This window comes from Alexandromys fortis, unplaced genomic scaffold (assembly GCF_014885135.2).
Source record: "Alexandromys fortis isolate MF-2015 unplaced genomic scaffold, M_Fortis_MF-2015_v1.1 scaffold_384, whole genome shotgun sequence".
Classification (NCBI taxonomy): Eukaryota; Metazoa; Chordata; class Mammalia; order Rodentia; family Cricetidae; genus Alexandromys; species Alexandromys fortis.
Window position 1 is genome coordinate 283293 of NW_026068264.1, and position 27214 is coordinate 310506.

The 27214-nt window shown below is 34.4% G+C and overlaps 1 protein-coding gene across 1 annotated transcript in view; it reads right to left on the bottom strand.

Moving 5' to 3' along the window:
* The window catches only part of LOC126494487 (dystrophin-like), a 449593-nt gene that overhangs the window by 234807 nt on the left and 187572 nt on the right, over window positions 1-27214 (bottom strand). The window contains exons 7-8 of the mRNA XM_050131854.1: window positions 26015-26165; window positions 15515-15634 (exon numbers count right to left, since the gene is read on the bottom strand). Coding sequence (XP_049987811.1) covers window positions 15515-15634; window positions 26015-26165 — 271 coding nt within the window. The remainder of the gene's footprint in view (window positions 1-15514; window positions 15635-26014; window positions 26166-27214) is intronic.

The window sequence follows — 27214 nt, forward strand, 5'->3', positions numbered from 1 at the left end:
GGGAGGCAGTACAATCCCTGACTTCAAACTTTATTACAGAGCTATAGCACTGAAAATGGCCAGATATTGGCTTAAAAATAGACGGGACTACAAAGGGAACTGAATTGAAGATCTGAATATCAATCCACACACCTACAAACACATAATTTTTGACAAAGAAGCAAAAGATATAAAATGAAAAACAGAAAGCATATTCAACAAATGGTGTTAGCATAACTGGATATCAACATGTAGAATAATGAAAATAGATCTATCGCCATGCACAAAACTCAAGTCGAAATGGATCAGAGATCTCAACATAAAACCAACCACACTGAACCTCACAGAAGGGAAAGTGGGAAGCACACTTGAACGCATTGGCACAGGAGACCCCTTCCTAAATATAACCCCAGTAGTACAGACACTGAGAGAAACAATTAATAAATATAACCTCCTGAAACTGAGAAGCTTCTGTAAGGCAAAGGACATTGTCAACCAGACACAATGACAGCCTACAGAGTGGGAAAACATCTTCACCAACCCCACATCGGACAGAAGGCTGATCTCCAAATACACAAAGAACTCAAGAAATTGGTCATCAAAAGAACAAGTAATCCAATAAAAAAATGGGGTACAGATCTAAACAGAGAAATCTCAACAGAGGAATCTAAAAGGGCTGAAAGATACTTAAATGCTCAACATCCTTAGTCATCGGAGAAGTGCAAATCAAAACAATTCTGAGATTCCATCTTATACCTGTAAGAATTGCCAAGATCAAAAAATCACTGATGACAACTTATGCTGGAGAGGATATGGGGTAAAGGCTTTCATCATTTATACTGTCTACAAATATTGGATATATTTCAAAAATATAAGAAATACATACTATACGATTTGTTATACCTTTTGTGAATTCTAAAACACTGATAATTAAATACTCTTTTAGGTACCTAACTGAACTATTTATGATAACTATTTTAAGAATATCATTTAAAGTACTATTTGTGTGCAAATAATACTTGAATTGATAATTACTTCTGTAGGTTTGATTTCTCCCCCATGTCGCTTAGAGTTTATAAGTTCCTGTTTACTTATTCATCAGTCACGATTGTATTCATTTTTTATTGAGAATCAAATGCACCACATATAACCCCAAAAAGATAGGCACTGAATTATTCCTCCAAATTTTGTTGAAGCATTATACTCTACCTTTAGCTTAAGTTCTTTCACGACTTGTCAAGACCTCATATATAGTAGAGATTAATTTAAAATTGAATCTACATGGGTTGACTCTAAATCACTTTTACTTATGTCCTTAAAAATGGTATTCTGCAAAAATGATCACGCATGTGCACAGAGAACAAAGACCATATAAAGACAAAAGAATATGGCAGTCCCCTGAAATTCAGACTTATAAGACGTTCCCAATATACTTGATCTTAGGCTTTTTGCATACTGAACAATAAAGAATGCATTAACTATATTAAAATAACCTCTGAGATATTTTCTATTATGGATTCTTCTCAAACTAACATAAAATTATATGATATATAGTGATTTTCTTCACAAGAAATTTACAGGTAAATCATTTAAACTCTTTTTTGATCAAATAGTACAGACAGCAAGATTAATTTTTTTAAAAAAATAACAACTGCCTAAGTATTGAAACAGTCTGTAGAGGATAATGGCATATATTGCTTAAGTGTTTCTCCAATGTCCAATAAGTGTAAGAATCCCTTACATTTTAGAAATAATGCATGTAACAGGGTTTCTAGATAAATTTTGTAAACATTTAACATAAATGCAAAAGCGGTGAATAACAACATCTCAGGAAATGAGAAAAAATAAGTTATATTTGTATTCTCATTTAAACTGAGCCATGGTAAGATTAAAGATCGGTTCCCTTACCCTAACACATTTTCATGGACTAAATCATAACTCTGCTGTTCGTTATGTTCAAATTCACATTTGGGAAGACTTTTCCCTTCTCATTTCATTCACATCTTATACTGTACTCCGTTTCAAGAACATATGTTGTCTGGATCCCTTTGTTTAATTGAGTTGCTTTTTCAAAGCACATGTGAAAAAATGGCCAACAAAAGAAGATTTGGGTAAGTGAAAGTGACAAGAATTTGACAAGCCTGGGAGGTAAAACTTAAGCCCAGCAATCCTTGAAGTTAAGAATGTCTGTGGCGGAATGAGAATGCTAAATCGTGCCGGATGTGTTTGGCACTAAGTAATAAACTGATGCCAGGAATATGCCTACTAAGAAGACATATGCCATAGACCACACAATGGAGCTGTCACAAAGGAGTGGGCTTCATAAAAGAGGGAGGCAGTAAGGAGCCTGTCTCTTTTTATTTCCTTCAATACTCGATAATACACAGCCAGGTAAATGAACTGTTTGTGTAACAGGCCTTCTCAAAACTAACTTATTTTTTCTTGAGTTCCAATTTTCACTTTTTAAGTAACCAAGTCCAGCTGGTTCTTTCATGAATGTGTTCATTCAACAGAACATTCAACATAAAAGATATATATGGGGGACCTCTGAGTGCCAGCCTCAGTGTCCTCTCAGGGTCCAGAAGAAAACTTTTTTTTTTTTTTTTTTTTGGTTTTTTGAGACAGGGTTTCACTGTGGTTTTGAAGCTTATCCTGGAACTAGCTCTTGTAGACCAGGCTGGTCTCGAACTCACAGAGATCCGCCTGCCTCTGCCTCCCTAGTGCTGGGATTAAAGGCGTGCGCCATCACCGCCTGGCCCCAGAAGAAGACTTACAGCAAGCGCTGGACTTAGATCTGAGGGTGAAATTAATTCTCCAAGTTTATTTATTCTCCCCCTGCTGTTTTTTTTATATATGTTTTGTAAAGTTTCCAGTTTACACACACATATAAAACAAAGGAAAATCTCTGAACTCGGACATCCCTTTATCTTTGAAGGTCCCAAATGAGATCTATAAGAAAGACTCCTTTCCTGACTGCATGTCCTGACAAATTGAAGACTTTTGCAGGGAGGTGGCTTTTAATGTATCTCCGGAAACAAAGCAGAGATTAGACTGTGGGAACCAAGGCTACTGACTCTGTGACTAAATTTCCTCATGGAGGTCCCTCAGAGTGTGGAGGATGACCCAGTATACCAGTACATGGGAAATAATTGTGCCCAACAATCCATACTCTGCTGAATCTTGCACCAAGGAAGCATGCTTATGGCTTCACAAGAGACCCACTGTGAGAATCAGCCAATATGCAAAAGGAGGTAGGCCCAGCCCCTTGCGAACTGGGTTTGCCTCCATCAGAATACATTCATTTTAGTGGGTCAGCCTTCTGCCTCATCAGCTGAAATCTCACTGCAGAATTCCTGTGGACCACAGCAGATATAGCTTCAAATTTGTGCTAATCTATAGTTATAGAGAGGTTGAATCTTGAGACTTTCACATTTTTCAGTTTTCCATATTGCGTTTTTAGCAAAAGTTTGACTACATTTCACTACATATTTTATCTAACTCACTTAACAAGACTTTCAAGCATAATATTATAAACCAGTCTAAGACATGTTTGACATTGTAACTGAACATTGGTTTAATCACATAGAAAATTAGAAAATACTTACATTTTTAGATAAAGACTGGGTAGTACTTTTTTGTACTTATGTCCTTTTTGTGGTACTTTTTTAAAGAGGTAAATATAACTGTCTGATGTGTTGATGAAATTTTGCCTCAGTGACTGGACTGAAAATGTAATGACAGAAGCATGCTCTTTGTTTACCATTCCATTAAGTTCTACATATTATTTTCTTTATGAGTTTTAAGAAATATCAATGAGTAGATGCAGAAAGGCCATTTGCTAATTCTTGTTGCTGTTATTGTTTACATGGTGTTAGTTAATGTTATTTGGCAGCATAGCAATCTGTTCTGTAGTCTCCAGCTCCCTCAGGTCTAGTCAACATTGACACTAGAAAGTAAAGAACATTCTATCATGTAATCTTTGCAACATCCATCACATTCCCAGTGAATCCTCGCAGGAAGACATTTTACTGCTCCTTATGACTGGGAACTATAAAGTAGACAGATTCCCTACCTTTCCGGTTAATATCTCAGAGATGAATATCATCTGTGTTACTGAAAACCTTGATTATTGTCTTACAAATCTTTCTTCTTTACTAAGTAACTATTTTACCAGTAATTTTAGGTAAATCTGAAGGACTCAAGAAGCAAATGATTTAGCAAAAAATGGCAATCTTACCAAAAGTGATCTACAAATTCAATGCAATCCCATCAAAATCCCAACAAAGTTCTTCACAGACCTCAAAAGAACAATACTCAACTTCATAAGGAAAGAACAAAAAACCCAGGATAGGTCAAACAATCCTGTACAATAAAGGAACATCTGTAGGCATCACCTTCCCTGAGACCATCTTTGACTTTAAGCTCTACTGTAGAGGTAGAATAATAAAACAGCTTGGTATTGGCATAAAACAGACAAAAGGATCAATGGAATTGGATCAAGTACCCTGACATAAGCCCACATACCTATGAACACTTGATTTTTTACAAAAAATCCAAAAATATGCAGTGGAAAAAAGAAAGCATCTTCAACAAATGGTGCTGGTATATAGAATGGTCAGTACATAGAAGATGCAAATGAATCAATATCTATTGCTCTGTGCAAAACTCAAGTCCAAGTGGCTCAAAGAACTCAACATAAATCCAGTTACACTGAAGCAGATAGGAGAGAAAGTGGGAAATAGCCTTGAACACATTAGCACAGGAGACTAATTCTTGAATATAATGCCAGTAGCACGGGTACTGAAAACAATAATTAATAAATGTGACCTCCTGAAACTGAAAAGCTTCTGCATTGCAAATGACACTGTCAATAAGACAAAATTGCAGTCTACAGAGTGGGAAAAGATTTCACTAACCCCATATTTAACAGAGGACTGATATCCAAAATATATAAATAACTCAAGAAACTACACATTGAAATACCAAATAATCCTATTAAAAATGGGGTACAGACTTAAATAGATAATTCTTAACAGAGAATGTCTGAGATGCACTTAAAGAAATGTTCAACACCCTTAATTATCAGGAAAATGCAAATAAAAATGACTCTGAGATATCATCTTACACCTGTCAGAATGGCCAAGATTAAAAAAAAAAAAAAAACGCTAATGACAGCCTATGTTAGAGAGGATGTGGAGTAAGAGGAACACTCTTCTACTACTGGTGGGAGTGCAAACTTTTACAACCACTTTAGAAATAAGTATGACAATTCCTCAGAAAATCAGAAATCAATCTGCCTTAAGACCCAGTGATACCACGCTTGGGTCTATGCCCAAAGGATATTCAAACATACCATAAGGACACTTGCTCAACTATGTTCATAGCAGCATTATTCGTAATAGCCAGAACCTGGAAACAGCTGAGATGCCCCTCAACCAAAGAATGAAAACCTGGTATGTCTACACAATATAATATTACTCAGTGGAAAAAATAATGACCTCATAAAATTGCAGATAAAAGGATGGGACTAAAAAAAATCATCCTGAGTGACATAATAAGACCCAGAAAGACAAGAATGGTAAGTACTCACTCATAAATAGACATTACATGTAAAGCAAAAGATAACCAGACTCTAACCCTCAGGCCCAGAGAAGCTCAGTAAAAAGAGGACCCTACAAAGAAGAAATAAAGGATACATCATGGGTAAATTAGGAGGGAAGAGTAAAGGGGGAGAGAATGAGTGGTAAGAGCATGGGGGATCAGGATGGTTGAGTTGGGGGTAGAAAGGATGGGTAGAGAAATGAAAGAGATGTTTTGATACAGGGGCAATTATGGGGTTAGGGAGAAACCTGGTGCTAGGGAAACTACCAGGAATCCACAAGGATGACCACAGTTAAGACTCCTAACAGTAGTGGAGAGTATGCCTGAACTGTCTTTGGTTGTAATCAGATTGGTGAGTATCCTAATAGCCATCATGGAACCTTCATCAGTGCTTGTTCACAGGCAAGCACTGGACCGAGTTTCAGGAGTCAAGTGGAAGAGAGGGCAAAGGGATTATATGAGTAAGAGAGACAAGATTTGGACAAGAAAACCCACAGAGACAGCTGACCTCAGCTTGTGGGAGCTCATGGACTCTAGACGGACAGTTAAGAAGTCAGCGTGGGACCAACCTAGGTCTTCTGCATCTGGATGACAGTTGTGTATCTTGGTCTTTTATGGGGCTCCCTAGCAGTGAGACCATGATCTGTACCTGATGCATGAGCTCACTCTTTGGAACCTATTCCCTATGGTGGAATGCCTTGTTCAGTCTTGATGCTGGTGGGAGGGTCTTCGTTTTGCTTCAAGTTGATATGCAATATTTTGTTGTTCCCGTGAGAGGCCTAACCCCATCTGAATGGTGACAAAGGAGTGGATGTGGTGGTGAGAAGGGAGGTGGGGAGAGGAAACTGGAAGAGAGGAGAGAGGGAGTATGATGGTTGGTATGTAAGATAAATAAAAAAATGACAAAAAGACATACATTATTAAAATAGTAGTAGTCGAGGCTTTTCCTGGAGTGAATAATGTCCATATTAGACTGTTAAGTTGTGAATAAACAACAAGCCCTTTGAAAAAGAAGCAGGAGAAGAGGCTGGAGAGATGGCTCAGTTGTTAAAAGCACTGGCTGTTCTTCCAGAGGTCCTGAGTTCAATTCCTAGCAACCACAAAGTGGCTCACAACCATCTGTATTGAGATCTGGCATTCTCTCTGGCCTGCAGGTGTACATGCAGGTAGAGTGCTGTATACGCAAGAAATAAATAAATAAATCTTTTTAAAAAGAGGCTGGGCAATGACGGTGCATGCCTTTAATCCCAGCACTCAGGAGGCAGAGGCAGGTAGAAGTCTGTGAGTTTGAGAGCAGCCTGGTCTACAAGAGCTAGCTAGTTCCAGGACAAGCACAGAAGCTATACAGACAAACTTTGAGTTGAAAAACTAAAAAACAAAGAAATATAGAGAAGAAGCAAATGATTTATGGTGGTGGTTCTCAACTTTCCTAATGACGTTGATGTTTAACACAGTTCATCATGTTGTGGTCACCACCCCCAACCATAAAATTTTGTTGCTATGTCATGATTATAATTTTGCTACTGTTATGAATCATGATGTAAATATCTAACATGCAGGATATCAGATATGTGAGTCCAGTGAAAGGACCATTCAAATGCAATGTACCGCATATCTTGAGCATCACTGTTTTATGTGCCATTCTGCCCTATCAACTTCAGAAAATAGACTGTGTGTCCTTCTATATATGTGTTGCTTTTATTGAATAATGAATAAAGTAGCTTTGGCCAATGCGTTAGCAGAGCAAAATCAGATGGGAAATTCCAACAGGGAAAGAAAGAGAGAGAGAGAGAAAGAGAGAGAGAGAGAGAGAGAGAGAGAGAGACAGAGACAGAGACAGAGACAGAGACAGAGAGAGACAGAGAGTAGGTGGAGTCAAATAAATGCCATGTAGCTGCTGAAGTAGAAGGAGGCCCTAGGAACTTTTCCGGTAAGCTACAGTTTTGTGGCGATACTCAGATTAATATAAATAGGTTAATTTAAGTTATAAGAGCTAGGTAGAAATACACCTAAAATATTGGAAAAACAATGTTGTCATTAATATAATTTCTATGTGATTATTTGGGTCTGGGCAGTTGGGAAATGAATAAGCAGTCTCGCTCTACAATTAATAATAGAGAAAAAAAATGAAAGTATCAATGTGAGCAACCCTAATCTTCAATTATAGATAGTATAAGAATAGCTGTGCTTGCCCAATTTAGTAACACCTGTTGGGGATTCAATCATGGCACAAACTCTGTCTCATTTGCGTCCCTAGTAAAAAAGCAGGCAACAGGACCTGTCCTGGTAATCTCAAATACATCTTATTTCTAAGTTCAGACAGGGCTGTATATATGAAAGTACTCTGAGATTTGTGATAAATTATTGAGATAACAGTGATTGGCAAGGATTTGCAGTTCAGATGACAGAAAATCAGCCTTTTACCAAATGCAAAAAAAAATTCTGAAATGCTACAAAACAGTAATTGAAGACACACCAAATGTGTCTGTGAGATATAAAATTATATTTTTTTTCATATTTTATTTGGTGCCCATAAAATATAAACTTCACAAAAGAGCTGAAATACCTTTTGCTTTTCCATTTAAGAGAGGACTGTGCTTTAATATATATTGTATTTGAAAGGAATTATAAACAGCAGATAACTCCTGAGCTTCATTTTAAATATTGCCATTGAAATAGTCTGCATCCTGTAGGAAATTACTCATTTTTTATTTTTTAAAATCTTAAATTCATGATCTTCCTGTCTCAATGTCTCAATACTGAGATTATAAGTGTATGCTACCACTTATGAAAAAATCACAAATTTCTATATATGTACAAAATAACATGAATTAAATAAGAGTGAGAGAATGGAGGATTGATGAAGATAAGAGAGATTTTTGATTTCTCTTAAGGTCAACCTGAAGGTAAATAAATAGGCCAAGAACTACTAAATCAACAGCAATTGGTAGAGAGGCTAGAAATTTCACCCTTTACTTTAGTTCTCAATATCATATATTAAATAACAAACAATTATATAGTATTATGTGGGCCAAATATAACATTAAATGACTATTCTGTCATTTTTGTAGACTGCTAAAAATATATAATATGGAAACTCCTTAAACTTAAACATAAATTAAAAACCTGGAAAGTGGAACTATGGAAGAAAATTAAAATAAAATAGAAACTGTATGTCTAAACCTTTTATTTGGCACTTTACCACTTGTACATTGCAACTACAAGACAAATACTCAACCTTACATTGTCAGTTACTTAAATACAATTAGTATGTTTCAGGAAAAACATTACTTTCTGTCTCAGGTAGTATTATTATTGCTGTGGTAAAACAACATGACCAAAGTAACTTGGCGAGGAAATGGATTATTTGGCTTACTCTTCTACATAACTGTTCATCATTGAAGGAATTCAGGACAGGCACCCAAGACGAACAGAAAGCTAGAAGCATGAATTGATTCAGAATACATGAAGGAGTGCTGCTATTATTGGCTAGCTCCTCGAGGTTTGCTCAGCCTGCTTTCTTTCAGAATCCAGGGCAATCCCCACAAATGGCTGGGCCCTCCCACATCAATCACTAATCAAGAAAATTCCCTACATGCTTTTCTAAAGCCTGATCTTATAGAAGCACTTTCTTGATTGAGGTTTTTCTCCTCTCAGATGACTAGATTGTGTCCAGTTGACATAAAAGTAGAAAGCGCACCTTTATGAATAGAAAAAAATGTTAATCATATATTAATAAACTATACTACTCTATGAAAGATTTGTATACCTCAGCCACATTTAAGTTGTGTCATCAAACATGTTATTTCTATTACAAAATATACAAATGTATTCTGCTATATTAATACAATAATTTCCATGAACAATTTTGTAAATAAAATATCTTAGAATACTAAAGATCAGAAACACCTAACACAAACCTACAGATGAGTAACCTTATTTGTGACTCCTAAAAGGAGGACTCACTATTCAATAAGGCAAGTAAAACTGATAACATGAATAACGATTGGAAGAAGAGAAATAGAACGGGCACCACTTACAAACAGCCTACTTACATACATACAGTTTCTATACACTACCAAAAGTAATAAGCAGACTTATCATAATCTTTCAATGCAAATCCTACAAACAACCTATTTACATATATACAGTTTCTATACACTACCAAAATTAATAAGCAAACATATCATAAGTTTAAAGTTTTATTCCTCCAAATCAGAAAAAGCAAACTGAAAGTGAAATATTTCAAGCATACTACCTACAACAACAAAAATAGCACAATCTTCAGATAACATCTTTTAAAATTACAAGACATTCTAACTTGGGAACTTATAAAAAAGTATTAAAGAGAAATAAAAAATTCTAAACATATGAAATTTATTCCATATTTATGAACTGAAAGATATGTTAATAAAATATTCTTTACAAATTCCCTTGCAGTTTTCATATAACTGCAACATAATTTTTAACATCAGTTATAAAGCTTGTTTTCAAATTTATATTGAAATACAACAGATCCAAATAATATATAAATTGAAAGAAAACAAGTGCAAATAGAAATTATAATCAACAAAGAATTGATGCCCAGAATATTTATTTAAAATACCTACAATGAATTACTAAAATAAAATAGATCATTCAATAGAAAAACTGATATGACTCAAAAGGAGTCACTTAAATACCCAAAAAACAACTGAAATGGGACTTAAACTCATTATCTGTCAAACTATATGAATGAAAAACAAGATATATCACTATACATTCAAGCTATCCAAAATAAAATGTGTTTACAACTGAATAAGGCATCACTTAAATATTTAAATATAAAGCAATTAAATTTAATCTCCACTTCCTCATATACACCAATCATACTCCAAGTGCCCCAAACAGCTATAAATAGACAGTCGTTTCCCCTATGAGGCAAGTACTGGTTTAGGAGAGAAAAATTTGTAAATATTTTTAAACACTTTCAATAGAGAATAGGTGGTATGCTTGTGTGTTATATTGTGTATTATTTCTATCTTTTTATCTATAGATATAAATATTACATAAGCATTAATGGTTTGTCAATAGAATATGTGGCAGTGTTAAATGTTTTTTTATGCCTTTATGCTGATGGATAACTCAGAACTGTGAAAAATTGCAAAATTTTCTTAAGGTCAAATAGCAATTTTATTCTATGAAATTGTGAGATTATGTCCAGATGGCAGTATTACACACATCTGGGTACCAACCTTAGCTCTCTCATTTACAAGCTATATGTTCTTAAACTTAACTTTGTTATCCACTGATTTTTCTCATATTTTCACCAGACTTACATTTCCTACAAAGCCTATCTAGCATTATTTCAACACAATAAGCACACAACAGTGATAGTAATTACAATTACTGTTTTATGAACAATTCAGTTTATGTATTTCTGGTTTCATTCTTTAAATAATCTTTTAGTATTCAAAGTCCATTTTATTTTAAAAATAAAAAAAAATAAATGAAACATCAATATTTTTCATCTATATTATCACAAATAACGCTTATTGCTTAATTATATAGGGCTTAAAATTTTAGAGAATTATCTCTCCCTTATGCTCACAGATAAGCACTAGGGAAACCAGGGATGTTAAAGACACAGGTTTGCTCTTCAAAGAAAGAGATGTAAAACCATCTTTCACTCTTAAGTCTTAAAATGGATGTGCTTAAGAGATAGTTGATCTATATGCACTATCTCTTGGGCCAGAGTCACACCTGGCTGCCCCAGACTCTTATACTTGTCCCAGGCTCTTCCTCCCTATAACTTTATATTAAGAATTGCTTTTTAGTCACTAGGACATGTCCAAATGTGAGATGTCACATGTTACACGTAATTTACAAACTGATCAGAGGTGTTCAATTAATAGCCTGGTAACCTCTACACTATCTGTATGGGCAGGCCACACCTCCCAGCCTCCCAAACACATACACAAGTGTGTGTAAGTGTGTGTGTGTGTGTGAATAAGTCAGTGTGATGTATATGTGTATATATATATACAAATATACATAACTCTCTGGTATAATAATAATAAATGTTAAATATGTCAAATGCAGAAAGAAAAGTACTAAATGTTGTCACTCATGCAAATTATAAATTTTTAGAATCATGTACTTCACTCATTAGCCTTGATAGAATCAGGAATAACATAGTCTTTTTGAATAAATACGTTTAGGGTACTTTTTCTTCCAAATATTCATCTTCATTTACTTTATTTCTTTTAAACATTTATTATTTTCTGATTTGTGACACATTTCTTCAGCGATCTTCACAATGCCACATATTTAATTTGTTAAAATGATAATTAACAATTAAAACAAGTAAAAAAAGATGTCATTAAGTTTCTGGAATTTTTTCTTTTGTACTTCTCCATTATCTCTGTCAATTCTGGTAGTCATAATTGTAAGAATACTTGGAAAATTCAATGTACAACTTCTTTATATATTGTCATTACTTTCATAGTTTTTCCTTTTTCACATCATATTCTAAAAATTGTAGATTTTGATCTAAAGTTATCTGTAGAATAACAAAAATTATGCTTCTACTTGATGAAGTTGGACTAAATTACTCTGTTTTTTTTTTTTTTTAATTTGTTTTGTTTTGTTTTAGGCAGAAGACACACTGGAGGGCATACTCAGAAAAGGACCTCTTTTAAAACAATTAAACATACAATATTCCTGTTTGAACTCAATATTTCCAATAAACAGCTTGTTAATTCTTAGACCTCCTTTCCAGTAAAAGAATATCCTGGTAATAACTAATAACAATTTAAGAAAATGAGCCAGGCACAGAAAAAATATTCTGCATGTTGTCGCTCACATTGGAAAGTATAAAGTTGGCTTATAACCTCACTGAGAAGATCCCTGGTCAACAGAAGATAAGGAGAATAAAGCAAGAGAAAAAAGCCAAGTTGGACAACAAATAAAAAATGGGAGGAATAAAAATATCAATATTCTACCATAGTACAGAAGATATCTATGGCCCTCAAAACATTGTTACATACAGTAAGTTACTGAAATGTAGGAGTTTAAAATTTCCCAATAGAAAGAGATGACAAATTTTTAATGAGTGGAAAATATGTATTAACTTATTTTGTCTTTATATATTACACACACACACGTTGCCATAATTCAAACATAGGAAATAAAATATTCATATTGCCATTATTTAATAGACTTGAAACATTTTACAAAGTGATGTTTAACTCCACTTCATTACAACTAACTTTTTCCTTTTGTACATTAGTCTAGAATACCTAAAAGTGATATAAGACTATGCGATATGGAGCCAAAATGGTAAAGGAGGAAGGGGACTTCATCATTATTCTGGAAGACAGTGTACAACAGTTACTTAATGGAAAAGGCAATCACAGTCAACTATGTGTTTCTGCAAGTAAAACATATATAAGACATGCATATCTGTTTTGATAGCTATCTTGGGCTAATGAAATATAAAGAGAAAATAATAAAAGCAAATTTCTTTCTTTCGTTATTCATGCATATGTTTTTGTGTATCTGTGTGAGTGTGTATGCATGTACAGAGGCCTAAAAAGGTATGGGATTTTCTTGCTTTGTACTCTTGCTTGTGGTAGAGTTTTTCCCTCCAAATGAGGCCCCCACTTGCTGGACTAGAGGCAGCAAGACCAAGTGATTCTCCTGTCTCTTGTACCCTCATGGAGCTGAGTTACAGACATGCTTTATGTGGGTGCTGGGATCAAAACTCACATATACATAAAGAGAAGCAATCAGTTTTAAACTCTGGATCATTGCTCCAGCATCAGAATACAGATTCCTAAACGACTACATTAAAACTTAGCCTCGGCACTCCCAATTTTTCTTATATGAAATGTAACCTAGTCTTCGTTTATGAGTTCTATGGACTGTTTTCAAGCTGCTTCTGTCCCAAAAGCATCACCTTAAATAATTCCATCATGAGGCTACTTTTTTTAAGTTACTGAATCCAATGTGTTTCTAGTGTCTGGAAATATTCTTTGTCTTATAAAATGTTCTGTTGCAGTTTTTAACCAGTCAACAGTCAGAGGAATTCTGCTCTACAGTGTTTAAAATCTTTTCTGAAAAGGTATGGGAAAGGTTGAGTATTGGATTTTTGCCTTCTAACAATTAGTCACTTTCACATCAGAAGTGTGGAGTTCTTTCAAATTCGGTATCTTATTGTGTCGGCACTACGTATGTGTGCAATACAAAATTTGCCCTATATTTCATGATACATTGTCATAGACTATAACATAAACATTTTCAGATCTCAGCAATTTTAGTAGAATGTAAGTAACTAGCATAGGTTGAAGTAGATCTTAGCAATTTTATTAGAATGTAAGCAACTAGCATTTTACTTTGTGATAAAAATATTAAATCTGTTAGAAATTTATTATTCCTTTGTCACTTAATAAGAGAAAATGAGATAGAGTTGTTACATATTGGCAGTCTAAAGCAGTAACCAATGACATGACATTTCTCTGGAATGAAAAAATAATTCACCTAACAGACAAGAAAACAAATATAAGTCTTTAAGAAATTATGTTATATGTTAGGTTGGAGATATTCTTAAGAACTACTTTAGGCTCATAAAGTCATTTAAGCTTGTAATGGAGGGACGCTTTGAGATATTAGACTTGTGGCTCCTATCTGTCACAAAGGAAGCACGGGCCTTTTTTGGGTCTAATGAACCTTATAGGCAGCAGACTAGGGAGGTAGTTTCCTAAATAAAGTGCTTCCCATGCAAGTAAGAGCACCAGAGTTTGGTCCCCAAGTAGCCATGCAAAAAGGAAGGAGCTGTGATGCACACCTGTAATCCAAGTATTCAGGATGGTGGATAGAGACAGGAGGATCGTTGGGATCTGCTAACCAGACAGTTTGGCAAAATTGGTGGGATCAAAGTTGAGAGAGAAAGCCTATCTCAAAAACTGAGATTGAGAGCGGTTGACGAGGTTTACCCATATTCCATCTCTGGTTCATATATATACCTACCTGCATATCATCAGGCATGCTTATATAAAACAGACTTTAAAATATCCACATTATCGTTTTTGTCTGTTTTTTTTAATGTTTATTTTTATTTTATGTGTATGTATATGTGATTGAGTGTAGTTCTTTCTCTGCACCATGTGTTTGCAGGAGACCACCTAGACAAGAAGAGGGGATAGAATCTGTTTACCTACATACAGATAGTTGTGAGTTGCCATGTGTGGATGCTGGGTCTCTGCAAAGCAGCAACGAGACTAATCTCTGAGTCTTCTCTCCATCCCTGTGTTTTGATTTTGGGGGGTGAGATTTCTCATTTAAGCAAAGCTGATTGTTGTATAGCTGAGGTTGGCCTCAGACTTCCAATTCTCATGACTCTACCATGGAAGTGCTAGAATTACAGGCTTTTGCTGCCCTACTTGATACTTTTACAGGAGCACAATACCTTAAATTGGGTAAGAAAGGGGGGTCGAATAGCTGAAACCAACTAACTTCTATCATTTGCAGAACAAAGACTGGGAGCTTAAAGGAATGAATACACCAAAGTACTCACTTTTTAATAATTTAGTAAATTTCACATTAATTTTTGTCCACACTCAGACTCGAAGGATACATAAACAGTATTGTTTGGCTAGTTCTCTAATGCATACATTTCAAGTATAATAAAAACTAATTAGATCTGAATTTGTGGATTTCCTCAAAGGCAAGGAAAATGCTGTGAGCAAGCAGCGAAGTTAATGAAATAGAGAATACACAAACGGAATGATATGAATTTGAATGACTAATAGATTACTTTACCTACGTTAAATGAATCAAACTCTGAAATTTTCTAAATACATTTTCAAGTAGGAATTAAATGCTGAAAAGGAATTAAATGCTGAAAAGGAATTAAATGCTGAAAAGGAATTATTCATTTAAAGAAAAATCTGACCTTGAGTTGTTCTTCCAAAGCAGCCGTTGCATGATCGCCACTAGATTCATCAACCACTACCACCATGTGAGTTAGAGAGTTGACCCTGACTTGTTCCTGCTCTAGATCTTCTTGAAGCACCTGAAAGAAAGTAATCCAAAATGAATATTTAAAAAAAATCTCTTCCCAAGTGCATGTGAGTTATTTTTCCCATATATGGGGTATTGGGATCACTCAGTAAACTAGACTGAGTTCAAACCAATTTTCTGTTATTGTATTCGGTAATTATATTTTCTGTTTTATTTGAACTCCGAAGTATGATGGCAGGTCGCATTGTGAGGGGTCCGGTTAGAGCGCACTTCTTCTCACACACTCTCCGCCTTTTCAAGTACTTTGTTTTAATTATCTGTATTTCCAGCATCCTAGGTATTCTACTTTAATAAAATTTCCTAGTACCATAGAAAGAAAGTAATCTCTCTTGACCCAATATTCGGAAGGTTCTTTTAAATATGTTCACCTTTATTGAACAATATTTTATTTTCACAATGATTCTCTGTGCTTAGTGAACCTGACCTTCACAGCCTACTATCACATCATAGTATTCTTGCAAAGGCTGTCAAATTCAATATTCATTTTCACAGCATCTCACGTCACACTATTATCTTCTATCTAAAGAGGTATTTCCTTACTAGTTTTCTCTACTTCAACTATTTTCTTATTCATTTCTGTCAATTTCTTACTACATGTTTCAAGAAATAAAGATTTACAAAAATTTGGAAATAACATTATCCTTACCTGGAGCTGCAGCTCCCCCCACCCCAATTCTCAATATAGTACACTATTATGTGGATTTGCTCTAATTGGTATTCAAAACTTCCAGATAACAAGTTTCTCAAAGTGTTTTGTTATGTAATAGAAAAATGGTAAGATAGTTTGGGGGTATGGTCTTTTATTTTCTGACAGTCCTACTGCCTGTACATACAAAACAATAATGTTTGGGACCTATCAGACTACTTCTTAGTTATAAAAAATATTATAAAAGGGTATAGAGAAACTTGTTACAATGGATAAACCATAATTTTAAATGCCTAAACACGTTAATAATAGGACTTTTATTCATCAAGCCTCAATATTGGAGATTGCTGTGAGATCACTTTTAATTCATTCAAAATTTTCATGCTGTTTTTTCAAGTGAAGAAATTTATGATGAAATGCCTATGTTCGTATTTTGTGTGTGATATGTATACTGCTCATAATGCATTTGACGTTCTAAAGCTTACACTGGTTAATAAAACTCTTTCTGCTAGGAGACTGAAATGGAAACATTAGCATTCAAAGTTGTCCTTGAAAGTGATGTCAAGTATCCCTCCTCCCCACCCACTTCTTTCTTGGAGTTACATAAGCTAAGACTTTCAGCTTGTCAGCCAGAAAGATTTAGAAAAATTAAGACAATACTATTATAATCTGGCTTCTAGAACTTTAGAAAATGATTTTTCCTCTATTTCCTCATGAAATTACATATATGTGTAATATATTATATATAATTATATACATATATATAAAATCATGTAATCAAAATAATGTTCTACTCAGAAATAATGTCAGTCTGAACACTGGTTTACACATAAATTACAATCACTGCTTCAATACTATAGTAAAGGAATACATAGAAATCAGTGTTTGATTTATGAAATACTTACTTCCACTGAGAAAATCTTTATAAAGTACATGGGATGAATATACTACTGATTTTTCTAGTATTAAACTGATTTCTTATTGTGTATTTGTTCTAAAATTAGATATTTGGATTTTTGTCATTTTTATAAATAATGTACATTTCATTCTTTTGAAAGAAATCTTAATACAAGGTATTACTGAAACCAATGGTGATCTGTTAAATTTAAAGTGAAAGTACCATTGAAATGACCAGAGCAATTTGAAGAAACATATGAGAGACTCTCCATACTGGCTTGCTGAGCACATAGCACTGGATTAGGCTCCATGTATGACTTAATCTTATGTCTGATAACTTTTCTTCTCTTCTGTAACTCTTTGATATTATGATGTCTCTGGCTTAAATTGCTAATGTTAAGCAAACTTTTCTGAGCAAATTCAGTAATTGCAAGATAGAAAACCTTGTAAAATTCCTTGTTCTGAATGTTCAACACCCAAAATTATTAAGAATGATTATCACAGTATTAATGCTTTCCAATATTATTTATTTCCAATAAAGAAGACATTATAAAACAGCTAATGTCTGGGGTCTACTTTTGAAAGTTATTTTTTGCAATAGTAAAATGTTAAACACAAACTGTATGACTGCCATCTTATTTACATTTGAAGGTAAAATAAAATGCTTGCTTGGCTTCCTGTTTGATGTCGTGTATTTTTCAGACTACCAACTTTCAGTTAAAATATTTTAATTAAAATTTCAGTTAAATATTGACTTGTTATGGAATTGAATTTCTCATAGTTATATTTATACAACAGAAGATTAGTGTTGTTGTGTTCATTAAGCCTGAAATATGAGCCAAGTTATTTCCAAATACAAATATGTCCCCAGAGGAACACATTGAAGCTTGGCTATTCAAAGCTTTTATCTTCGAGTCAAAATTCTCTCATGGAATTATAAAAGTATTATTTGTTATCAAAAGTTTATAATTTACATGTATATGGGCTGGCTACTTTACGGTCCATTCGTTGCTTTTATTTTTATTAAAGAGATGCTTTTGTCAGAATTGCCAGGTTGATAATCTGTCATGCTCCTAATTAAATTTCTATACCATTATTAGATACAAATGTCAGTGATATTTGTTCTCTAATGTCAAATAGCAATCTTTTCTTACTTGTGACAAGAGAAAAGGGCAACAGGGAAATACATTAAAAAACCTTTAGATTTGACAAACTGAAGTTTTGTTGTACCTCTTGGGCTAATTCTCTTTTTTTTTTTTTCTAAATAATGCTCTAATCAAATGGCTTTACCAAATTTTAACCTCTCAGTACTGGATCTCAATATCATGATTTAAATACGATCTTTCTATACTTCCTTCAAATGTCACCAATGAGGAAAACATTTTTGTTCTCACCAGACCAAAGAGCTTGGGAACAATCATTAGGAAAAAACAACTTTAGTGTTATTAATTCTGAATTTGGATATGAGACCATGTTTAAATAATTAACACAAGGAAGCATATAATGTTAGAGAAGCTTTGACCTTGCACTTAAACGTAAGGATCAACCCGTATTAGAAACTAAAACAAGGTGTGATGTTCTGCTTGTTAAATAATTTTGCACTGGTTCCTTTGGTCATAACACAAATTCAGCGTTCCTGGATTCAGCCATGCAGTGGTTACCATTGTGTGCACTTCCTTTCAATCCTCCTTCTACAGTCATTAGAGAATTGGCAGCCTTCCCAGAAAGTAGACACAAATACAAACGCATATACCCACTAAAAAAAAAAAAACAACATATATAATGTCTTCTGAATAGATTCTAAGAATAGGAGCTTCTTACCTCCAAACCATTAAGATATGGCTAATTATAAATATTATTTTTTAAAAGTTTATAGAATTTTAACAATAAATATGTCAAGAAGACAACACTATTGAATGCATCCTATTTACCAAGCATATTAATTGCAAATAATCTTACAAGCCCAGATAAGTCCTAGGAACAGGGATTAGTCTCACACCTAGGTAATTATTTTTTATTATATAAACCACATAATAAAATGTCCATAATGTTTATGATTAATTAACTAATTTAACATTCTGAACCCATATTTGCTTAAAATTCAAATCATAGCATTTCATGCTTTCACTGAAAAGGATGAAGAAATGAGCCATTTGTTTTTGTTCTTCTTTCTCTTCTAGCCACCACTAATTCCCCGTGTTCATAAACTATACGCTGGACTAGCTTCCCTATCCCTAGGTACCCTGAGTGAAATGATCTGGTAATGATTTCCAATTTTAGTTTCAGTCAAATATTCACTTTGCTAAGCCTGACTGCCCAAAGTACTGTCCATCTCCCTGTGTAGATCTATTTAGGGCACATAAATTGTTGTACATTTGCTGAATATTTTAAATAAGCTTCCCTAGCAGGTCCTTCTAGAAAAGCCTGTATTTGGTTCTCATTTCTTTACCTGGGGCTTAATACTTTTATATCAAACGCCATTATTTTTACCTTTTGGCTACGAGGCAATGTTTTTTGTTTCTGCCAAACCTTGGGGAGCTACCAAGTTGGGGAAGATTTCTAAAGGACAACTTCAGTGTGCAAATTTGAAAGACCACAGAAACACCAATTTTTAACAGCTCAAAGTCAATTCTCTTATTAAGAAAAACCATTTTAATAATAGCATTACTCTACTTATGCATATTTTAGATTGTCAGTGGAAGATAGCACATTAACCAAAAGCTGTCAACGATTCTGTGTCAGAAGTTAGAGTTCCTAGGTTTGATCCCTGTAGCTCTTGCTAAACTAAGCTTCAACTTTCTAATTAGTGATAAAAGATATATGACTACCTAGTGTGGTTCTGAGACAGACTCGGGTATGATTAAGTAAATATTAACAGCTATTTACCTCTGAACCCTCATAATTAGGCATATTTGGACGAAAGCTATTAAACCAAGCCACAGGAACCTGACTGCCCAAATCTCTCTCCTTTAACCCACTATGCTTTTCGTTGTCCAATAAATGTGCTCCTAGAAAATCGTGTTATGACAGTCTGAAGTCACAGCAAAGTTTAGGGTCTGAAGAAATATATGACTGATCAAAATCCTTAAACATTTAAAAACATTTCTTTCAGTACTTGTGTGTACACATGCCTTGGTGTGAGGTTAGGGGTGTTTGGGGGTGTGTGTACACATGTGTATTGGTGTGAGTATAGATGCATGTGTGTTTAGGTCAGATACACACAGAGGACAAAAGAGGGTGTAGATGATACCCTGGAGCCAGAGTTCTAGGCCTTTGTGAGTCACTTTGACTTTTGTGCTGAAATATAAACTCTGGTCTTTGTGTGATAGACAGGTAAGAGCTCTTATCTGCTACCCCTACCGCAGCCTCCTAAAATCATGATTAAGTTTGCCCATGATTTATACAGGAGTAATAGAAGTCCTAGACTCATAATTGGATAAAGAATAATGTATAAGTAACTATGAGTGCTCAGCTGTGGATGACTCATCTCTTTCTACCAGCCGTCATCCAAGGCCCGGGGAACATCTTGCAAAAGGGTGGGAGTACAGAAGGAATGGAACAGCCAGCAAGTGGGAAGGAGAGTTATGAAATACTGACAAGGTACATATGCTGCACACAGAAACCCACAGATACTATGGTTACTTGCACAACACCTGAACAAGCCAGTCAAAACTTCTGTATAGATAGGGGAGGCACCCTTGAGATCCAACTGTTGATGGAGGAACTACTGATAATTAATGGCCGCTGAGGGAAAGAAAATCACTTTCCTTTGGGAATGTGACCACTGCTAGGTGGAATGTGTCCCAATTGATGACCCTAATCACATGGGACAGCACTAGTTAAACTCAAGGGGTTATTTATAAGAAAAACAGGGAGAAGAGGCATGAAGTTGGGAAGGAGATGTAGTGGTGAAAACACTATAAGGATTTGGAAGGAGGTAGTGATTGATGGTTATGACCAGAGTGCATCATACAAATGAGTGAATTTTTAATAAATAAATAAAATATAATTTAAAATAAAAATACAATTATAAGTTAACAGATCTAATGATTTCTTGCTGAAAAATTATCACCAAGAGGTATTTCAAAAAAATAATAATCACTGAACAGAATCCCTTAATTTTCATGCCATTCCCTCTGCCCCTATAATCAATTAATACATGCATTAATATATACTGTATAAAATTAATCTCAGTTAAATCAATCTATTTCTTATTTCCCTTCTCAGACAGTAATACAATTAACATTATGATCCTATTTCCTCCTTTGCTGTTACTTTGCATGTCTCTTTAAGTCTAATTTACAGAACAAGCTACAGTGTGAATAGAAATATATTTCTGCCTTAAAATTTTGATTCTGAATATTCCATAAATAGCTATCACTAGCATGATTTTCCATTACAATTCCCTAAGTTTGCAGGTATCTACATATTCAGTCTCTGTCATTAACATCTAAAATTTAACAATACTGCTAGAGCACTGGTCTTTAAACTATAGGTTCACAGATGGAATCATGATGAAACCCCAGAACAGAAGAAAAGCTTTTTTGTTTGAATGCAGAAAGATGAAGGTTAACAACAGGAGTCTTTGTAAATGTGTCATTCAGAAACATATTTGAAGCATGGGCAGGGATATCTCTTTAGTTTATGAATTCAAACAGCCTGTAAGGAAAAAAGAAAGCTGGAACCTACCAGCTGCTGGAGATATTTCTTTGAACAATCCCTCAATAAAGATTTGTTTATATGTTAACCCCCCCTAGCATAACTTTACTACTGGAGTTAAATGATATAATACATCAGAATTAGCCAGCACAGTGTTTAGTGATGCTAGGAGGGGATACAAAATGTCCATTTTATTTTTGAATATGTACAAATAAGCATCCTATTAATAGGCCAAACACAATGGAAAGAGCCCACCTGAGTCTAATTACTTAATCCTGATATGCTTGTTAATCATAGTTCGAACCTTTAATTACTAAATGTTCTCAGTGTGCTGAAATTTACACATGATTAAAATATGAATCAATAATTTTATAATCCATACTAGAAAGATTCTATGACAGTTGTTAGGAGAGCATAAACTGGAATACATAAAAACATGCATATTATTATTATTGTTACACTAATCATAGACATTATATAGACTACAGCTGTCCTTGAAATCTACTACTTAAAATGGTGATAGCATAGTCTTATCAACATGCAATTATGTAGAATGCATGAAAGTGATAATGTTTCTTTTAATTTAAGTCATGCATATTTATGTGATGGCCATATTTCTACAAAAATGATTCTACAGTAAATATTGATGAAGGTATTTGCATAAGAAAATCAAACTGGGATGGGGACAAAGAATAAAACCAAAGACAAGAAACAAGATACAAGTCCATGTAAGTCACTTTATAGAAATGTTTCTTACTCATCTTTATGAGTTTTTCGTTGAAGATACACCTGATTTTATTGCCTTATTTCAGTTGTGATTTTTTGCCCCTGTCAGGAAGGTATCAATGATGAGGACAGTTTATGTAATGAAATACTTAGAATTACTGAAACATGTGTTCTGATCAAATATTCCCTGAGCAATTATTTCTTAAGCAGTCCACTAGGCATTGCAGAAACACAGATGAGCTTTGGTTCTCTGGTTATAGCACATTTTTGTCCTGAGTGTATGATTTATCTTTACTTACATAGGCATCACACTTTCATTAAGCATTTACAGGGGCAAAGGATAGGAATTCCAGTGGGACTTCACAGCACTAAGAACATATAATTTAAATCATCCTTAGGTTGTGAGAAAGCTTGCTGAGCACTCGAAGCAATATTTGATTGTAAGACATTCTCAAGGCTTATCTGACTTACTCATCCTTCTCCCAAATTCATTCTCTCTCTCTCTCTCTCTCTCTCTCTCTCTCTCTCTCTCTCTCTCTCTCTCTGTCTCTCTCTCTCTCTCTCTGTGTGTGTGTGTGTGTGTGTGTGTGTGTGTGTGTCTATCTTGCATACTTTCTTATTTCCAACTCTGGTCTTCCAATTGCCTAGTCTCAAAATCTGTTATTTAAAGCTCTTTTCTCATTCTCTAATTCTAGGCCTGTTTGGCTCAGCTGTTGAGCTCCAAAATGTTTCTTACACCCCGTTCATAGATTTTTTCAGGCTGTGCATCCTTGCTAAAATAGACTTGTAAGATGTAGTTTTTCCTCCCACTTTCCTGTGATATCATTTCCTCTTACCAGACAAAATGAAGGGTTTTTTTTTTCCAAATTGTTAATCATCTTACTTTAATTTCAGAGCCAGAATGTTTCCGTATGAGCAATAGAAAAAAACTGAACCTGTCTGGGTGTCATGTATAATACTCCACACATTCCTGAAACAGGAATCTTCTAGCTCTGCTGATGTAGAACTTTAACACATGATCCAAATCGAACATACCTTACCCTTCCCAACTTCATTTCCTTTATTCAAAAGGCTCACCTACTTCATTCTGCCTCATGGTTTCTTGTTTTCTGCCTCTATTTGGTCATACTGGACTGTGAGATGCTTGAGAAGGATTTCAGAGACAGTTGGTCTCTGTATTCCTCACTGCACTGAGAAGCTTTAATGAGTGTTTGTTCAGAGCTATTGGGATGCAGTGGAATGAAATGAAAGGTCAGTTCCTTTGGCAGGATTACACCAAACCTTCTCTGTTACATGAATGTCTAGATCATTTTTAAAGGTCATCAGATAAGGATATTTCACAATCTTGGCAACCCAAATGTTTGAAATTAACTTCAAGGAAAGGATAGGTGACTGACCTTCTAATAGGTTATTTGGTTTGTATTAATTAGCATTTAGCACAGAACATCCACTGGAGTCTGAGCATAGCATAGTGCCCATTACATTTAAAGGTTCATATTTTAATGACCTGTGAGAACAATTGTTGAGGCTGGCAATGAAGCAATGTTCAAATATCTAGGTCTGAAAAGATTTGGTAACCTAGCTGAGTAAATGAGACTCCATGTCAGCCTGACTGCTGTGGGATACAATTCTTTAGTGATAATTTTTCCTTTTGATGGAAATTCCTTCAAAGAGAAAATTCCTCTCCAATTAATGTAATCTCCAACCCACAGAACACACTTCCTCCTCAACAGTATCCCTACTAATTTAAGATAAAATTCCTTATTAGCATGACTAAAACACTCCACTTCTCTGACAGAGATTATCTGCCAGATGATTGCTGACATATTTCAAGAGTTCAGTGTAATGAGTTCTCAAGGAAATCTTCTAAATGCTCTCTTCAAAGGAACTTCTGGAAAGATTGAAGAGGAAGGTTTTTTGTTTTGTTTTGTTTTGTTTTGTTTTTGTTTTACCATGTTTTTTTTTTCAAAATTTGCAATCAACTAAAATATTCACAGCAGTCTGAATTGACCATTTTGCTGAATTTGATACTAACAGCCAATATACTTTCAATTGCTGATTGGAAGTTTCGCTGAAATTGTTGATCTTGATTGCATTTCACAAAAACAAAAATTAGAAGCTGATGGAGCTCCTAATATACCTTATAATGAAGTGGTGCTGGAATGAAGATATCAAAGTGTGTGCTCACAATTTGTACATGTGTGTCTCCAACATTCTCAGTGAACTTACTAGATTTTCAAATAGTTTATATTGTTTTTCAGTTAAGGAATATGCACTCTCTAATCAGATCAGCATTTCAATCTTTATTAACAACACTAATGTCATTTCATTAATTTTCCTATCTGTATCATGCATAAGAAACAGAAATTTTGGGGTTTGGATGTGGCTCTGTGGTGCAGGACCTGTGTAATCTATGTCATTCTATGAGGTTGATACTAGTTTTGAATAATAATGTAAAAGAAAATAGACCTGTTCATTTTCTTATAAGAAACATCAAGTGGTGCATCCAGATGGTAAGGGAAGTGGGGATGAACTGGGAGGAGTAAAGTGGGGGGAAACAGTAATCACGATATATTACCTGAAAAAAATTACCTTTAATAAAAGGAAAACAGTCTAAAACAACAACCACAACAAAAGAAATCAAGATAGTTCAATGACTTCGGGCTGTTCACTGATAGTTAAATATTCTAAGTATTATATATGGTAGGAAACGTAGCAATGCAAAAAGAGAAAAGTTAATGATTTACTTTGCTGTTGAAAGGAATTTTTTCATGTTTTTTGGTTTATACTTTATAAAATGAATCAGTGATTATTTCAATTATCGATTTATTTGAACTAATTTACATAAAAAATTAAGGCATGGAAGTCTAACACAAATGATTTCATTTTGCACTTTAAATTTAAAATACCGTGTGTCTTTCTGGTGTTTTAAATCTGTAAACACGAATCTGCCAAGGTGTATGTACATGGTTAAAATTCAGAATTGTCTTTACCCTGAGCTAGTGGGCTTATTTTTTTCTATTTTCCTTATGCATTGCACATGAATATGCTTGCAGTATAACATGTTGCATAATCAACTTGCATATAATCATTTGCTTTTTTGCTTTGAGATTATTTTCATAAAGCAATTTCATGCTCATTGGAAATGGCATATTTTTCCAGTAATGGACAATCTATTCAGATTTTATGACAATATTAGTCAAATATCTTACATTATGTGGGAACTATTTACAAGGCTTAATCAACTCTTAAACTCCCACCTTTTAAAATCACATTGACAACACCCATATCTTGAAGATGAACTTAGTAAAAACAGTGCAAAAATGAATGAAACATTATAGGTCAATTTAAATTATTGACTAGAAGCTTTCTGTCCCACCAAAAAATGTTATATATATATATCATTTTATAGATCAGAAAGAATATAGCATAACATCTACAAACCTTATGTTGTTGTACTTGGCATTTTAGGTCTTCAAGATCAGGTCCAAAGGGCTCTTCCTCCATTTTCTTTGTTCTCTCTTCTGTTTTTGTTAGCCAGTCATCCAGCTCTTTTAATTTCTGGTTCTGGAGATCCATTAGAACTTTGTGTAAACTATAAAATAAAAATTAATAACTATTATGATCTCTACTAAAGCTGTTTATTTTTAAAAAAGACACATCAACATAAAACAGATATAACAAATGGCCTATTTAAATTTTTGCATCTTAGTGTATTAAAAACTACAGGAGGAAAATTTCTAATGCTATTATTTCTTCTGGTTACAGTGCAGCTATTTTGTTCCTTAAGATATGAGTATGTATGCATATATATATATATATGTGTGTGTGTGTGTGTGTGTGTGTGTGTACAAATGCATGTATTTATATATGTATGTATACATATAGATATCGGTTTCAATAAAATTTCATTTAGCTAACAAAATGATCGCACACTAAATAAAACAACCTGTGATAGCAATGAGTGAGTAGAGGCACTTGCCCTGCAATCATGGTGAACCATATTCAATCTCTAGAATTCACTGAAATTTTGAAGGAGAAAACCAACTCAATAAGGCTGTTGTCTGAACACAAAACATATGATGTTATATACATACTCACCTATACATATGTGTGTGCACACATACACAAATATACATATTCATGCGTGCATACACAAACACACACTAATAATAATAACAAAAATTAATATTAATGATCAAATTTTAAAGTAAAGCAGAAACTCTAATAAGTAAGTTAATGCATATCATGTTTGATAGTCCTGTTATTTAGAATATACAGTAAATATTACAACCCATTTTCTTTTTTAATTTGTGAAATACAAATAAACACACATAATGCATAGATATGAGATAGCATCTGGTGCTTCAACATATATGTAATTCATAATGCATAATATGGTTGAATATTTTTTTGTAATATAATTTTTTTATAGAAAAAAATATTTCCGCCTCCTCCCCGCCTCCCATTTCCCTCCCCGGCTCCCTTTTCTCTCCCCCTCCTCCCACTCTTCTCCCCCTCCCCCCACTTCTCTTCCCCTCCCTCTCCAGTCTGAAGAGCAGTCAGGGTTCCCTGCCCTGTGGAAAGTCCAAAGTCCTCCCCCCTCCAACCTGGTCTAGGACGGTGAACATCCAAACTGGCTAG